The 17,841-nt window shown below is 41.2% G+C and overlaps 1 protein-coding gene across 3 annotated transcripts in view; it reads right to left on the bottom strand.

Moving 5' to 3' along the window:
• VGLL4 (vestigial like family member 4) overlaps window positions 1–17,841 on the bottom strand; it is a 133,084-nt gene that overhangs the window by 43,801 nt on the left and 71,442 nt on the right. The window contains exon 1 of one of the 3 annotated variants that reach the window (XM_067543748.1): window positions 12,277–12,761. The exons of the other annotated variants lie outside the window; for them this stretch is intronic. Coding sequence (XP_067399849.1) covers window positions 12,277–12,358 — 82 coding nt within the window. The 5' untranslated portion in view covers window positions 12,359–12,761. Of the gene's footprint in view, window positions 1–12,276; window positions 12,762–17,841 lie in introns of those variants that run through there. 3 annotated transcript variants of the gene reach the window in all.

A 17,841-nucleotide genomic window follows, 5' to 3' on the forward strand; every position in this document is an offset into this window, starting at 1 on the left:
CCTATGCACTATCATAGTATCACATTCCAGCTACTTATCTGTTTCAATGGTTCTGGACTACTAGACAGTGTACTAGACAGTCCCAACTCTCTTCGGGTAACACTTCCCTCCCTGCACTATCTTAAAGGTGCATATCTGAAAACCCCTTGTGCACCTCCACTGTCCACCAGCTATTAAATATGGCATATGCCCCAATCTACAGTGGAGCGTGTGCTGCTCCAAACCCCAGTTTCACATTAGTGTTGGGAAAGCAACGGTCACTGGACAGCATGGGCAATCTCTTCAGATGGGCGCCATTGACCACAAAGGTAAATGCAATCTTACCCTGGCTTTTGCTGAACTCTGCTTTGTTGCAGCACGCCAAGGTCCCACAGCTGGATAGTAACTTAGTTGGAGCCTTCCCACCCCACCACTGCCAGTATTTCAGATGTATTTACAGATTTTTGGAAGCAAACATAAAACAAACTAGCAGGGTCTCCAGCCACATTCTTTTTGTAAACCTCAAGTCTCTAGCACAGTGGTTCCCAACCTGTGGCCCGGGGGCAAAAGTGGCCTGCAGTCTTTCAGAGTGGCCTGTTGCTCCCCTTCTGCTGGTGGCAGAAGGGAGCCGCCACCTAAGGATCCAGGCAGAGCATGTTGCCCCAGGGCTACAAAACTGGTGCAGGCTCCTTTCTACAGCCAAGGGGAGGGGAGATCAGCACTCCCCTCTCCTGGGCTGTAGCAGGGAGCACAGCAAAGTGCTTCTCCTGGGTCCCCAGGCGCTGGTATCCCTGCTGGAGCCAGAGGGAGGGGAGCACTGATCTCCCATCCCCCTGGCTGCAAAAGGGAGCCACTACCTAGGGACTCAGGTGGAGTGCACAGGGGTACAGGACATGTGCTATTTCCCGGCTGCAGCCAGAGGAATGGGAGATCAGCAAGGAGGCGGCCTCCTCACTGAACTCCTTCCCTCTGGCTGAAATGGGGAGAGAGGAAGAGGGAAGCTGCTGGTGGAGCAGTCAGGACCTATCATGCTTGGGGGATGGGCAGGACTCTAAAAATCCATGCCTTTCTGTCTGGCCTGCACTTAGCAGGCCACTCACTGTGACTTAGCTGCCAGGCCATGTGCTTCAGTGTGTGGTGACAGTCCCACATCTACATGAGTGCTTTGTCTGCAAGTGTGTGACATGCTGAGAGTAATCTGTAGGTGTAAAATAGTGAATGTAAAAAGGAGCAGAGTAGCATCAAAATGTTCACTTTATCAATGTAGTGATTTGCAGTCCTTAATGGTGTGTACATCAGTACATTTTTATGAGCTGATAGACTGGTGGCCCTTCAGGGTTGTAAAAATGATATTTGTAGCCTTCGAGCCAAAAAGGTTGGGAACCACTGGTCTAGAGCATGGAACACAGAAGTGTAAACAAACCAGTCAATGTCTGCAGAGCAACCTGTCCTGGCTCATCTTGCTGGAGAGAAGGACAGAATTCTGGCTCCTTTCAAAGCCATGTGGGAGAATCCCTTTTTAGGACCACCAGCACCCCATTACCTCAGGTGTGAGTAGGAAGCCGAACACTTTCCTCAATTATGTGCAATTCAGGGAGGCACCACCAGGGTTCATCATACCTGGGAGCCAGGGCCGCTTTAGGAGGCACTGAAGACTCTGCTTGCCCCATTCCATGCTAACAAGGGAGCAAGGATTAATTCAGACACTGAGCTTTAAGACATACGTGCTAAATTTTCCCGATATAGGTGACGGATTGGCAGCTTTCTCTGCATTTCTCAAAAGCAAATAGTAGAAAACGTATCTAGGTCACTAACAGACTGAGATCATGACATGGTTTATTGGTTGAGCCAAAGGACTAGGAGTCAGAAATTTTGAAACCCATTCCCAGCTTTGCTTCTGACTCACTGTGTGAACTTGACCAAATCACGTAATCTCTCTTTTGCCTCAGTCTCCCCACCTGTAACTAAGGATAACAATATTTGCCTATTTCACAGTTGTGTTGGAAGGCTGAATTACAGCCTGTCAAACACAGAGATCCTTTGAGCTTTAAGTGCAAAATACATTACAAAGTGTATTCAAACATTTGTTTCACTGTTATCACATTCATTTCTAACTAGATTCATTGAGAGCCACTTGTATTCAATTAGGATGGTGGTGAATTTAATCCACTGCAAATGTAAGTTCTGTGCTTCCTAAACCAAGTGCTGTAGTACTGCAAGGATGTAGGACTTGCAAGATTTTCAAAGAAGAGGATTTCTGATTTTTTGCGAATAAACTAAGCTTTGCCACAGACACCCTGGTTTCAGAAATACTGGAAGGAGATGGGAGGACACCAGAGAAAAAGAACCAGAGTCATGCTGCTGTAAATGTCAGTGCTAGTGCTGGACACCTCATAGCTCTGGCTTTGGAGTTATTTGGTGAAAAAATGCAGTCTGTTGTCTAGAATAGGACAGCAGTGAAAAGTTCACCTTTTAACTGTAGCCACTGGTTTCAGAGTGTTCAGCAGGAAAACTGTGCATGTCAGCATTCTCTCAGCTGGCTCCATGTGATTTAATTTAAGCCAACCACAGAGTGACTGTGATAGCTTTCTGAGATGCCACAGCATGAAAGCTGAAGGGTGGGGGTTAAACAGCAGCAATGCACACCATATGTCAGAAGAGGACATCTAAAGGTCTTTAGCAAGAACCACCATATTAAAAAAATCCCCTTCCATGCTATAAATATTTATACCAAATCCAAGACACTGGCTGGGTTTTAACTAGTTCGGCATGAATCATGTGGCACTTCCCCTTCCCTCTCCTCATTTAAAATGCACATAAAACCACCACAAAGGAGGGGCTGTACTCTCACGTCTATTTCTTTTTAATGCTAGGAATATGTTTTTCTAAAGCTTCTGCTTTTTAGCAGAATACTTTCCAAATAATAAATATTCAGAACAATTGGATATTCCTGTTTTAGCTGGATAACCTAGGAAGAAGAGTAAATACCATACAAGAGTTATTTTAGGGTCACAGACAGTTTCATTTTTCTTTGACAACACATTTTTGCTTTTTCTTTATGACCTGCTGAATTAAAATAAGGAATATAAAACATAAATCATAAGTGGCAGAACAAGTTTGGGACTGTCATAAGACCGTAATACAGATCAACAAGGGGACGTATCTTAATACCTCAGAGCTGCAGACTTTAGAAATTCCCAAATCTGCTTGTTTTACAAGTATGAGAACTGCTACAACATAGTGGTGGAGTACGCACAGTTGCCTTTCAGTGTGCCACTGGAACAGTGTATATCTAGCCTTTTCTGAAGCACCCATCACCACAGTACCCAGGTGTCACTCAAAATAAAAAGGGGGGGGGGGGGGAAGGAAGAGGTAATTTCTGCCAGTGAAGAACCACATCCCACACCCCACCTTTAACTGCCTTAATGGATTTTTGTTGTGAACTGTGCTTTCGTTTGTTCCCATGTGAAATCTTGCTGGGCCATGCTCCCACCATTGTTAAGAAGGGATGGTTCATGTCCAATCAGCCCTTCTACGTTTTTTTGGCTAAGATAAAGTACAATAATCATTTGAATATTGGATAGCTCCCCTTTGTCTCTTAAATCTCTCCTGCATGTTGAAGAGTGTGCTGTTAACACACAAGGGGAAAGTTCCATTTTTCTGTGTTGATGTTAAGACCTACAAATCAGGAAGGCATCACGCAGAGTGGCCTGCATGGCTGCCGACCAACTGCGTATCCAGGAACAACTACTGCTTTTTAAACACAAATCAGATCCAAACCCTTTCCTGGGAGAGCAAGATATTTCTTGGAGCCTGCTAATGAAGTCAGGAAGGGCGAGGGGCCAAGTTACATACTACAACGTTGGGTGCTAAGTGACCCACAGGGCAGTTAGCAGGAACCACTGCCCCCAGGATCAAATAAGGATCCCTCAGGAATGATGGGCCATGAAAAGTGAAGGTCTGATGATGCATCCAAAACAAAAACCAGAGGTAGGGCTCTTGCAACCATGTGTGCCCCAGAAAGAAAGGAGACCGAACAGTGGTGAAATAACCCAACTGGTAATTATCTGCTGCAACAGTGGATTTCCTATGTAATGTACAGCTTCCTTCTCTTCCCCTGCTGCGATACAAGAACTATATAGACCTGCAGTGTTATTCATAAACATTTGACCGCTGGCCACATAAATCCCCTAGCAGGAAGCATTACCCTATGCATGTTCTTCTTCCTCCCACTGACACAGCAAGGGAGAGAGACAAACAGCGACGTGCAAGATTTGTGAAGGGAAAGGCTGGAGTGGTGCACAATAGCCTTGCACGCATCCTTGCACAACAGTTTCCTGTCCTGGCCCCTCGCTGTGGGCTAGGGACGTTTAGTTACATCAATGGCCAAGGAAAATAGTGCTCTAATTTCAAAACTCAAACCAACTAGTGACAAAATTTAGGAGGAACAAAACTTCTAAACCAGATTTCACTCTACCACACAATTTTCTTCTGTATTTTTCACAAACATGCTAAACCACTATGAAAAATCTCAGCCCTAAGAGGTTTAGACACCCAATTCCCATTAAGATTAGGCACCCAAATTTCTTTGGTGGCTTTGAAAATCTCAGCCTCAGTGCGGTTCTTGCTTGGCTAGAAGCGATGCTTCTGTGGTCCCAGAAAGCATCACTATTTTCTCCTTGCCAAGATTACACAAAAAAAATCTTTATTCAACTTTCCCTAATAAAATGCTACAAGATGGTCTTATTTTGGGACTGATTGGGTGGGGGGGGAGGGGAAAGGAGGAGAGGAGGATACTGGTGACCCAAACTATTACTAACATTAGGAATATAACCTCTCACAACACCGCCTGTGTCCACATGGGGCTGAAAACTGACATGGCTAACATTAATTAAGAGTTCAACTATTTGAAATGTGTATCTATGCTAGACGGTCCACTACCACTCTTCCTCCTCCCCCACCCCAAACAGCACACCTGTAACAGATTGCCAGAGGACACCACGGTTCACATGCCATTACATACACCCTGATGGTTGTCACAGACCCAGCCTTTCCTGGTCACGCATCCACTAGGACTGCTGTGAGAAGAATCTGAGTCTCCATGCTCTGGATTCCCAGGGATATTTCAAGCCTGAATGGTGTCCAGCCACTGTCCCAAATGGGACTGTGGTCACACTCTCAGGGTGCAGGTCTTCTATTGGATACCCCTCTCCGAGTGTAGTGACCTGGTCTCCAGCCACCTGGCACCTCAGAGCACAGGCTGACCCCTCAGACTCCCCAGGACTTAAACGCCCGCTGTCCTAGAACTCCGCCCAACAGATGCAGATGTTCTAATTTACAGGTTAACACTCTCAGTGGCACACAGCCATTGTGATATCGTCAACAGGCGCACACACTTTGTTCAGTCTCTCAACTTTATGCTCTTTAATCCTGGAAAGCACCAAAACGTATAGATCACCTGAAACAATAAAACCTCCTAAACACAATGTCCCCCATCACCAGCTCACACTTCCTTTGGGAGACCATCTGTGTTCCAGCTTGTGGGGTCCTCCAGCTCCTAGCCTATTCTACCCCGGTAGCAGCCTCCCTCATCTTAATCTTGTACAAAATGGCTCCCCCCATCCCTGAGTTCTCTCCCCCACCCTTTCCCCGCCACTCCCTTCACAGACTCCTCCTGGGAGATCACCAGTTTCTGCCTTTTGGTAATTTTCCATTCCAATCCTCCTCCCCTGCCAGAGACATGAAATAACCCTGCAAACTCCTAGGGGATCCCCCATACAAATCAGCTTTCCACGACAGTCATTTCATAATACTATTTCATAAAATCATCCAAAATTCAGAAGTGGTCTAGACAAAAACCCCAATGCATCACAAGTCACTAATTCAACCAGGGCAGTCAGAAGCAGCACTAGCAATGCCTTAAAAGTATCTGATGAAGCACCAAAAAAAAACCAACCGTGCCCCATGGAAGTTAAAACTGCCCTGTGGAACACATGGTGTATACATGACTGCGTCCATGGATGGTCCCAACGTGCCAATATAACACCCAGTAGTGCCATGTCAAGCAGTCAATTACCTTCCAAAGCATATGGCTTTTATTGAAATGCAAAGGAAACAATGGCTCTTTGTGTATCAAACAACAATTCCATGCTGATTTGTACAGCAATATTTGAGGGAGATGATACAGACTGTGTGTAAAAGAAAAAGCTAGCTAGCATTAAAATAAAATTAAGAACAAAACTGACAAAGCACAATACAATTTTTTGTAAACACCCCTCCAGAAACTTGTATTCATTACTACCTCGTGCTATTATCAGTGAAGAATTATGGCCTCTGTCCTGCCTGATTATTGTTACTGTAAACAACTTTGCTAGATTGCTTAGCACACTGTCTGCATGCAGCATGTTAAACTCTACAGCCTACTCTGCCAGAATTAAAACACAAAGGTCCCTCTGTATGAATCCTCAAAAAGGAATTAAGAGGCAACTATTTTCATGCAAAGTAGATATTTAAAAAAAAACAAAAAACACAAGACCAATACATATGGATGAACCTTTTCCATTCATAATTTTAGATGCCACACAATGCAGACTGTTGTTTAGGCTTCTAGTTGCTCTCTAACAGCCCTCTGTACAACACAGTGCGTTGTTTGAACTTTGGAGCAATTTAAGCTTTCTTCAGCGTATTCTAAAGTCCCTGGATTTACATCCAAAGAAACCTGGCACTGAAACAAATTTGACTTCTGCGTAACAAGTCACAACCTTTAAAGCAGATTCCTCATTAAAGCAATGAACTGGAACATTTGCTTCTATAGACCGTACCAAGCTTTATCTTTGCAAACAGGTTGCTTATCTTACCCCCTTGAAAGTTGTACACTATCCCCGTACTGTATTTGTTTGTACATTCTCAATTTAAGGTCCTCCAATAAATGTTAAGACTGCCTTAGAGGCTCAGAGGAACATCAAAACCCCAGGGAAACATTGTTCAAACCCAAACTGCTCTGTTTTGCGGGACCAAGGGGGAAAGGAATCTTGAAGTTCACACTGAAGAGGGCACTCCCCCCCCATCACAGGAGATACTGAAATAAACACTGAAAAAAGTGTAATTTTTTCCTTTTCTGCTTTAAAAAAAGGTATTTAAAAATAAAAACTAAAAACTTATTGAATGTTCTATAAATGTATGGGACTCTCTAGGTTTGTCCCAGTATATTACTTTGATTAAAATAATAATGTTAATCCAGAGGGAAACAGTCCAGTGCAGTGTAAATAAAAGGGAAATTAAGCAAGATATTTTAGTTCATTATGGAATGGGTTTCCATATGGTTCAATATTTCCACTCATTCTTATTTGAAGGACAGTGATGTAAAGCTATTTTTATATATTTAGAAACTGAAACAGGCTTTGGAGTTAATACGAAAGGCTGATTATACAAACCCAGAGTGAAATGCAAGATCAGCAAAAAAACCTGGTGGAAAATATTCTTTAGAACTTAAAAGAACATGTGATATTTCATTAAAAAGGGAGCAAATGAAGTTAGCAGAATTACTTTCAGGCTCTGTGTTTGATATCATATATCTACGCTGGGCATTACACATTTAAAAATAGCTTGCTTTGCACTAAAACATTACACATCTTTGCTAGCTCAATATTGTAGCCAAGTAATTACAGGAAGTCAGTGAAGTAATTATGTAATATGCAACTAACTAGTATAAGCTGTCTCTATTAAACTAGAAAACAAAACAAAAAGTATTTTTCTGTAAATCTGTATCCAATTTTCTTTATAACAAATTCCAGTTTTCTGAACTGTCCATATGATATTGCAGAACAAAATCTATTCTGCGTGCTCTTGAGTCTCATAACATGCCTGGAGGAATTTCTTTGCATCTTATTGCATTTCTTTATACCTTTCCCAGTGCAACAGTCCAAGCCCCGGGAAGGCAGTAATAATACAAAGCATCAGACAATGGAAGAGGGAGGAAGGAAGACAGAAATCTGCCTTCCAACACAGAGCCATCTGTACACTCCATGAGATAAACAATGAAGTGAAACAATCTTCCACTGGGAGACTGCACCTTCTCATACATATTCAAGTTGCAATTATCAGGAGCCAAAGTTTGCCAATCCACTGCTGGCGTTAATAAAGCACAGGCTCACCTGTGATTTGTTTAGTTAACTCAAAGCTCTGCCGCCATTACCTCACACAAGACTCCCAGACAAAGAACATGAAACTAAAGTAAATTGAGTTTCCATAGCAAAACAAGATGCAGATGTTCTACCTCAGAGTACACCCCCCCCCCCCAAATCAAGTGCTTGTCATTTGATATGTAGCACTAGGAACTTGAGACTGGTACAGAAGGGGTCTGCTTTGTGGCCTTTTCACCCTGTGAGGACACTATCTCCCCTGAGTTTCCTGATGTCTCTGAGCTCATTACAGAGAGAACAATTAAACTAAAGGATTATTCTATTAAATTGGCAGTTGTTGACAAATGTCACAAGGAAAATAAATATGTGATTCAGTTTAGGCATCAATATCAAGTGCTTGAATCAAAAAGTCTCCATGTTTTTATTATCTCTAATTGCACCAAACTGACTGAAAAATAATCTGCTTGAAACAGCTGGTCATCAATAACATGTCTGTCAGGGCAATGATGGCAGAAGTGTGAATAGTTCTAGATTGAAGAATTTGAAGCATTTGTCTCTCCATCTATGAGGAAAAACTACATAATTATCAATTGTTATAAAATTAAAATAATTTTGCTGTCAAGCTATAGGTTGACTGAGGCATCACTAACCATCTAAGAGAAACTACTGAGAACGCTTAAAAGGATGAGGGTTCTCTACACAAAATAGTTATCCTGACAGACATTTCAGCCATTTTGCAGGAAGTGAATGGCCTATCCAAAGGTAAATTCATTTCTGTAGATACTATCATCTTAAAATATCTAGAAGCCCCTATACTTAAAGTATGATGATTCACCTGGTATCTACGCCCACTTATGCCATTGACTTGCTGCGTGACCGTGGACACATCACTTCACCTCCCTCATACCACTGTTTCCTCTCCCACTTTGTCTTTGGTTATAAGCTCTCTGGGGCAGGGATTGTCTTTTACCATGTGTTTATAAAATGCCTAACACAGTAACCTCAGTTCAGGTACCTAAGCCTTACTAAAATACAACAACCATCATTCTCAATTGCACCATGCATTTGGCCAACCCTGTAATGCATCTTTCCCACAGAAGAGGAAGACCACTTTCTTTTGGAAGAGTTCAGTAAAATTTAATTTATCTTCAGTCTTTGGCTTTCATTATTCTCCCCTTCGTCACATGGAGGGGCCACAGCTAGGAACAACATCCATGACATAAGCAACTCAGTGACCAAAGATTCACCTATTAGGTTTTGGTTTATGGGAGGCAACCCAACCTCTCTCTAAGGTCTCCCTGCCCAACTGACTATCTAGAACACACTGCCAGCCAAAATATTCCCCTAGTCCAAGCTGAATAATGACAATGAGTGCTTGACAAGGACGAAAAATTAGACCCTCTGAAGGACTGCTCTCATCCACTAGTCAGTAAGGATCATCAGGGTATTGGCCACTACTCAGCCATCTGAAAGTTGTGGGTGCCAGTTTGCTTGGCGAGGAAAACAGAGACTAAATTTAGGGTCCTAATTATAGTCCTCCACATCAGCACAATACACTGTGCTGGACCACAGGGCTGTCTAAGCCATTCTTCTTGGGGGAAAAAACCTGCTTTTCCTTCTGAAGGGCCTGGTCCTATCATCAATACATCCATGGAACACACACTGACGTCAAGGGTGCTGTGCGTATAAACTGGTGGCCAGTCACTATATTGAGTTGGCTTCTTCGCACTAGAGGAGAAATTACGAAGTGGAAAATGGGCAAATCCTCTACAATGGTAACAATGCCACATTTCACCAGTACATGAACTGTCTCAATGAGTGAAGGCAAACAATATTGTTCTTAGGCACCCACCTCCCATTGAATTCCAGTGGGATTTAGGAACCTAATTTTCTCCAGCTCCTTTGAAAATCCCAACCTATTATATAGATCTAATAATCACATACTGAATTTGTATCTTATCTTACATCTGCAAAAGTACTTTTCAGGAGAACGTGCACATGTAAGTAGGTCAAGTATGAGTTTCAAAACAGACTAATTAATTGAATCTGAAAAAGCACTTTATTCTCCAGTATACATACTACTGCAATGGTGACTTTGAAAAGACAAGATCCACCATTGCTGACAACTCCCCTGTAAAATAAATACTTTGGCAATGGCCTGGCAGATCTGTAGGCATCTCTAAAACCACCCTTCAGAGCTCAGTGCAGATGTGGATCAGTGTTTATACTTTTTAAACCACTGAGATATAAACACCTCACTATAAACACTCCTCAAGTTTTGTTTTTCCTTTTTTTCATTTCTTACATGTTTATTTTAGTGTTAAAAATAATGTTAACTTCCATAATAAGGAAAATTGCAACAGATGTTTAAACCAAACAAAATCTGCTATATAATATTAGTATGCGTTCCTTAAACTGTGATTTTGCTTTCAAACTATTAAAAGTATCATCTATCCAAAGGCAGGTGGGAAAACAAAGTCTGGTGAGCAACTTTTATAATTAGGTAGTAAATACAATTGAATGAAACTAGTAAGACCCAAAAAACCCTCAAAACTTTCCCCCCAGTCAACAAAACCCTCAGAAAAATCCATCAAGTAAGCAGAAATTCTATTTATGATGTTTACTGTTTTTTTATCAGGAGCCATAATAAAGCACTTGATTGTTAATGCAGGACAATGATGAGATTAACAAAAACCTGGCAACATTCCTTTATGCAATCTCTCTTGCATCCACAAAGTTTCAGAAAAGAAAGGAGAAAGAACATGGGAAAGAACATGAAAGTCTGACTGGCCATACACAATCTGCACCATATTGTTCAATACTGACTGGCAAGCCAGTTATTTGCACAGCAGTTATCAAAATAAATTTCTACATCAGATTTTTGACTGTTCAAATGAAGGAGAAAAAAAAAGCAAAAAAAAAAAAGCAGAGGCATTAATAGCTCTACATGCAACCTCTCTGCTCCCCCTGGCTCTTTGAAAAGTGGCCTTTCTAACTTAAAGGGGGTGGGGGGAGGGGAAGACGTATTTCCAAAGTGAGTGTCCTGATTTTTGGGTTAGCCTTTTCTTAAAGCATCTAAGTAGCTACGTCTTGATTACATCTATATATTCTTTACTGCGTTTTCCCTGACAACTATAGCAAGTTCACTTTCCAAATGAACGTGGAAAATGTTCCTCCTGAATGTGGCTACAGCAAAACCAGCCCTAGTGCCAAGCTGAATTAGCTCAGTGGTGCCTTTCTTTCCACTCAAAGTCAGGCCATTGCCACTTCTTCAAACTGCACGTATATTAAAAAACTCAACTAGATGAAGAAACCGATTTTTCCCCATTACCTAAGGGACCTTCAAAACAGGGCTTCTATTACTGACAGTATCAGAAGTAAATGTTGATCTACGTTAGCTGGACACAAATAAGCAAACTCAGAACATAGTGAAGAGAAAAAAAATAAGTTTTCCAGCATATTGTGTAATTCTTTCCACAAGGGACTATGTGGAGTGTCTCTCTGGGGAGGAGGTGTGTATGTGTGTGGGTGAGGGGGGAAAACATACTTCAGTGTCAGGCTCTCTCAGTGCTGTGAAGGAAATGAGAAGTCAAACAAAGGGCCACTCTGTGCTCTGTAATATGGGTGCCCTTCAATTGCCAAAGTTGAATAGTAAAATTCTTTATTGTTCAGAATGTAAGCACGGAATTAAAACAAAAACTTGTTGCAAGTCTCATTGTCCAAATACATCTATACTGTGTTTTTCAGCATATATATCTATTTACATTTAATGGTGTAGATTACACACACAATGCACATTACAAATTAACACTTATACATGTATTGGAAAGTGACTTTAAAATGTTTCCTTCACAACTGTATTAAGGCTGGCAAAAAGTTATCTGCTTATTGCTGCTTTAAAGTATTTCAATCAGTACTATCTTTGCTGGGGGGCAGGAAGGAGAGAATTTACACTTCATATTAATAGAGAACAGTAAAATTTCCTTTAAAAAGAATAATTCAACTTCCATTTAACAAATCCCATTAAATCTTTAGACAGTACAAAACGCACAGTATCTTGTAACAATTACAAACAGAAGGGAAAAACAACTCACACTTAAAACAACAAAAACACCGCATGCCCCATAAAAAGCATTTTGCAAAATGAAACAATTACCTTCATAGCACAGAATACCAATATTGTTGTTCATCTTGTCCAAGTACTGGTAGTTCAACAGATCCATCTTCATCAATAGCATTTAATCGGGCTAACAAAAAAGACCAGCTTGTTTGCTTTTGCCCAGAAACAGGGAGAGGGAAGCAGGACAAATGCTGCCGAGTAGCTCCTGGCTCTTTCTAAATTTCACAAGCTCAAGGCCCAGCCTTCGACTAATCAAAACAAAGTATATTAAAGGAAAGTTGGAGGGGGAGGGAGGAATCTTTCCAAGATTTCGCAGACTGTGTTTAGAGTGTATTGTGCCCCTGGCTACAAAGAAAACAGTTTAAAAAAAAAAAAAAACCACTTTGCAAATGTTTTTGGAAGTTTAAGAGAGAAAAAAATAGGGAAGTTTCCTAGGACAAAGACAAGCTAGTTCTCCTCACAGCCCGCTGCAAGTTAACTGCACTGACATGCAGGCTATGCCTGGTATGAGTCGTATGTAAACTAGCTTCCTCTTTCTAGCAGGCAGAGAGCACTGAGCATGCTCACTGAATCCCTGGAGCTCTTCAAATGTCAGGGATATTTTCTGTGCAAGATCAGTCTCTAAATGTATTGAGTGTTTGAAAGAAAAAGGAGGAGGAGGTGGAGAGTCTTTACAGAAGTGGCCATGTCAGAGTTGCTCTTGACAGGAAGCAGTGCTACCACTGCAAAACAGAGAGGAGGTAGGGGGAATCTCAGAAACACACACAGAGCGAGAGAGAGAGAGAGAGAGAGGCCTCTTTTCAAGTACTGGAAAGAAGTTGACCAAGCTAAGTCTGCAGGCAGGTTTAACTTTCTGAGAAAGGATTTCCAAGTGACAGAACTGAGGTTAAACTTTTATTTTAAATTAGTTATCCCCCATGCAACTTGAGTTCAACATACACGGCTGTCACTTATTTTTACTTGGTTATTAAAATGTTTGCAATTCCTATTTGACCTGGTTTCAACTTATTTTAATGTTTTATTAATACACTGAAAAATAAAAGATTTTAACATAAACAAAATGCAGTTTGAATGGCTCCAGGATGGAAGAATAAGAATTACAACTAAATCACCATATCAACTGTTTGAATACTGATGGTGGATAAACATACATAACTTTAAAATACAGTTTAATCAGTCTACTGCTACAGTTTAAATCCTTAAGGGATGTCAGTAGTTAAACATTTCAGGCTCTGGCTTTTTAGTGCCTAGAGAATTCACTAGTTCAAGCTATGGTTTAAATGACAGAAATGAAGGGGATTTTTACAACAGTTCTCCTCTCAGGATGCGGTTTGTTTTGCTGCAGTTCGAACCTTTATCTTAAAGATTTTTAATGTATACAGATGTATGTGATTCACCATAAAAGGCAGACCATGTGCATCAGTGCTGCTATGTGTATGTCAACCTAATGGGTATCAATTGGTGTCCCTTGCGGTAGATCAACACCTGGAATCTGATTTGGATGACAAAGTGATGCCAGTACAGAGCATGGTATACACACGTAACTAATGGAGTTCTAATGTGACCTCTGATACACATTCCCCCTCTATGGTCTTGGCAATTTCACTTCAGGTCTGTGCCTTAGCTTCCCTGGAAGGAGTCCAACTCTCATTGCCTTTTGACAGAAGTCAAGTGCATCACGCCCATTTGTGCCTTTGAAAATCTCCCCCCTTGTGTCAAAGAGGCAGACAGTTGCCTTACAGGAGCATTCCCATGCAGTGACATTCTGCCAAAGCACTTTGAAAAGAGCTATATAAATACCAAGGTACCATTGTTCTTGGTATTTCCACTGAGGTTAGACAATTTAATTTAGGATTCTGTTTCCATACAAGGGAACTCAATTTACCTTGCAAAAACTATTTTATTTGGAATAAGAAAAGCATTGCTGTAACTACCTGGTTGTATGCCATCTCAACTGAAGAGGCATGACTACTAGAATGATTCTAAGAACAATACAATGGAAAACAAGAAATCTTGTCTCATTGGGAAGATGAAATGTAAAAGCCCTTAATTTTATACCGATCATTATTAAGGAAAACAGACACAGACTTTTTATTAAAAGAATTGTAGATGTCAGAGACCATGGTGATGAGCATGCCATATAAACATACATAGCTACTTAATGCTCAAGTAACCAGATACTTTCTTGTATAATAAAAAAATTGCTAATTAAAATTTACCATGATGTTTTTTGGCTCCCAGAATTTGAGACAGTTATAGCTGCACCCACCGACCCTCAGGCTAAAAACAGCATAAGGTACTTTCTAAACAGGGGATTTTTTTAAATGAAGAAAATGACATTTGTAAATTCAATGGGGGATAGACTGGAAACATTACTCAAGCACTACAGAGGTTAGGTGTTCATGCTTTGATGCAAAAGTACTCTTCTTCCCAGGACTCTGAAATAAAACTTCAGTCATGCTACAATTAGGGGGTTACACTGCTACTTTACTGTCTTTCAGAGCATGTTCGTTTACTAAAAGCAAAACAGCATTTTAATAAATATTGCAAGAACAGGATAACAACAAAAAACCAAAAAGGCCAGTCCTTTACATATGTAAATGAAGGGGTAAGGACTTCACAGTTACAACACTATCAAAGGAGAGGCAAGTCCCTTCCAGCCTGTAGTGTAAATTCCATGGACCTGACATGCCAACACAGTGAGAATTAAGAAAAGCATTTACCCTATGTGCAACATTAGTAGCTAGAGCATTCCTGAATTTCCATTCCTACAAGCTAGTTCTATGGGAGAAAAAATAAGTATTGACATATTCCAACTTGTAATATATGAATTGCTGTTTGGAGTGTCGGCTGTGGAGAGAGAAGGAAGCCAGTGTTCTATTTTATTCTATAAAGGTTCTCATACTGCACTCACCGCTGGAGTATCTGAGCACCTTCTAGTAGTGCATTAACCAAAGTGATTAACATCTGCCACATCCTTCCAGTTAAATAATAACAACTTGGCACCAAAAGTTCTAAATTGTGAATTTCCAAATTAAATATATATTATAAAAAGAAATGAATTCCTAGTGAAGGGACAGGAAGGAAAAATTCTTGATGCAAATATAATACAATCAATCCTACAAAAAATCCTCACATCTGAAATTTTTCTTTGCAAAGAATGTAAGGAAATCTTCTAAAATCCCTACGTGCTCAGGCATTGTGGGTAATCATACTAAGTATTCCTAGACTTTACTTCCCTGTAATGTGCTCTATGCATGCTTTCGAGGAAAGAATTCCCAACCATCTTATAAATGATTCATTGAGCACCTCACCAGTTCAGAATAGCTCAGGTTGAAATTAAATCAATAGCAAACGTATGTCACCAGGTTACATGCCAAGACTATGGAAAAAGCAAACATTACTAACAGCATATTCCATGAGTTTTGTTATTTAAGGATTAATATTACTGCTTAAAAGTTAGAACACTTGCAAGTACCATTAAGTACTACACTTCCTGCATTACATGTGACCTATACTACTTACTATGACACCACAAATATACTTTTCTTTTTTAAAGCAGCCATTATATATTTATTTTTACACACACACACAAACTTTTAGTACAACAGCATCCCCTGGAGGTAATAGTGAAAAACTGCGCACATATCTTCACCAGTAATGGCTATAACTCTGCATGGAATTTGATTCTGGTTAGTCCCCATGAACAGAACATAGTTCTGATTAGCTCAGCTTCCTTGCAGTACTCAATTCATCAGTTTATTAGGGATATGCTCCTGCAATCCAACAGCCAAGGGTGATCTCACACCATACACTTGCATTTCCAGATTAAGAAAACAAACAAAAAAATCAAACCATAGCTTTAATTAACGATTAAATCAACATTGCCAAAACTAGAAGTGTCTGGTGATGATCTTTGGACCAGGTAAATGCCTCAGGAATAGTTTTAACTTGCCCTAGAGGCAGAATTACGAACTTCATTCACCATTGCAAGATCTCTAGGACTCACTCTTCTAGCAATTTTAACAAGAGAACAACAATGCATCAGAAATTGTTTCACTTCAGGTCTTCTTTAAAGCGTGTTATGTTTCTGGCACAACAAATCACTTTCTGTGTTCAAAGAGTTAATCAAATTTAGCAGTGTAGAGTTACAATAAGTGTTGAAGGCTATGTTGTAAAAATGAAAATGGTCTCAATCATCTATTGAACTTTTCCACCATTTGAGATTTCAGTATGGCAAACAAGGTTACAAAAGCACTCTGCTCTAGCCAAAATTGGTCTAGGAGATCAATATTAGGGCCCAATTTTATCAAATAGCCACACACAATTCTGTTTCTAATTTGCACACAGTTACCCTGATTGCAATCACAAAAATGGCTAGTTATTCATCTCAATGGCCATTTGTAGGCAGTACTTACACACACAAATTAACTGCACAATTGTAAAATCAGCTACATGCACCCTTTTCTGCACAGCAGCCCCAACGTAACTAATAATTAAACATGGCTGCTTCCTGTCCTCATTCGCACCAATATCTGTCTCTACTGGAAAAGTATTTAAGGCCTTGTCTACACTAAAAAGTTTTGTCAATGGTATTTTTTTCGGTGATAAAAAGCGCTGTAATTAAAAGCGCCCATCCACACAGCACTCATTTTGTTGCAAAAACGCGTCCACACTTAGTAGTATTGACAGTGAGAGCAGTGCATAGTGAGCAGCTATCCCACTGTGCAACTACGCAGTTTCTGCTGCTAGGAATTCTGGGGTGGGACAGAGCAGCGCGGCGCAGCATGGGTGCTGGCTCAATGACCGATGGGGCACTGTTTCCCTGCCGTCATTCATTGCGTTGCTGGCAGTGACTCGTGCCATTTTTTCAATGGCTCCCCGCCTTTTATTGCGCACCTGCCACCTCTATCTGAAAAGATGGAGCCCGCACTACTCTCCACTGTTGCTTTCAGCATTCTGAACACATCGCGATTGGTCATGCAGTACATTATGAGCTCCGAATCGGAACAGGAATCCGAGGAGCCTGAGCTGCTGAGTGACATGCAGACAAACAGCACCGCATTATTGTTGTCATTTATGAAGCGTCTGCACACGGTGAATCGCCACTTCTGGGCATGTGAGACATGTGAGTGGTGAGATCGCATTGTTATGCAGGTCTGGGATGACGACCAGTGGCTACAGAACTTCCTAATGCGCAAAGCCACCTTCATGGAACTCTGCAGAGCTGGCCCCTGCCCTGCGGCGCAAGGACACCAGAATGAGAGCTGCCTTCTCGGTAGAGAAGCGCGTGGCGATTGCCGTGTGGAAGCTGGCAACCCTACATCGACTGGCTGGTAGCAATCAGTTTGGAGTTGGCAAGTCCACCATTGGAGCTGTGTTATCACAAGTGTTGCAGGGCCATTAATCGCATTCTGCTGCGAAGAACCGAGAGTCTGGGCAATGTGCGTGAAATAGTGGATGGATTTGCTGCAATGGGATTCCCTAACTGTGGCGGGGCAATAGAGAGCACACCTACCCCAATTTTGGCACCGGACCATCTCGCCACTGAGTACATCAATAGGAAGGGGTAATTCTCTATGGTATTCCAGATGCTTGTGG

This window comes from Emydura macquarii, unplaced genomic scaffold (genome assembly GCF_026122565.2).
Source record: "Emydura macquarii macquarii isolate MOO-44397 ecotype Brisbane River unplaced genomic scaffold, CSIRO-AGI_Emac_v2 contig_968, whole genome shotgun sequence".
Lineage (NCBI taxonomy): Eukaryota > Metazoa > Chordata > Testudines > Chelidae > Emydura > Emydura macquarii.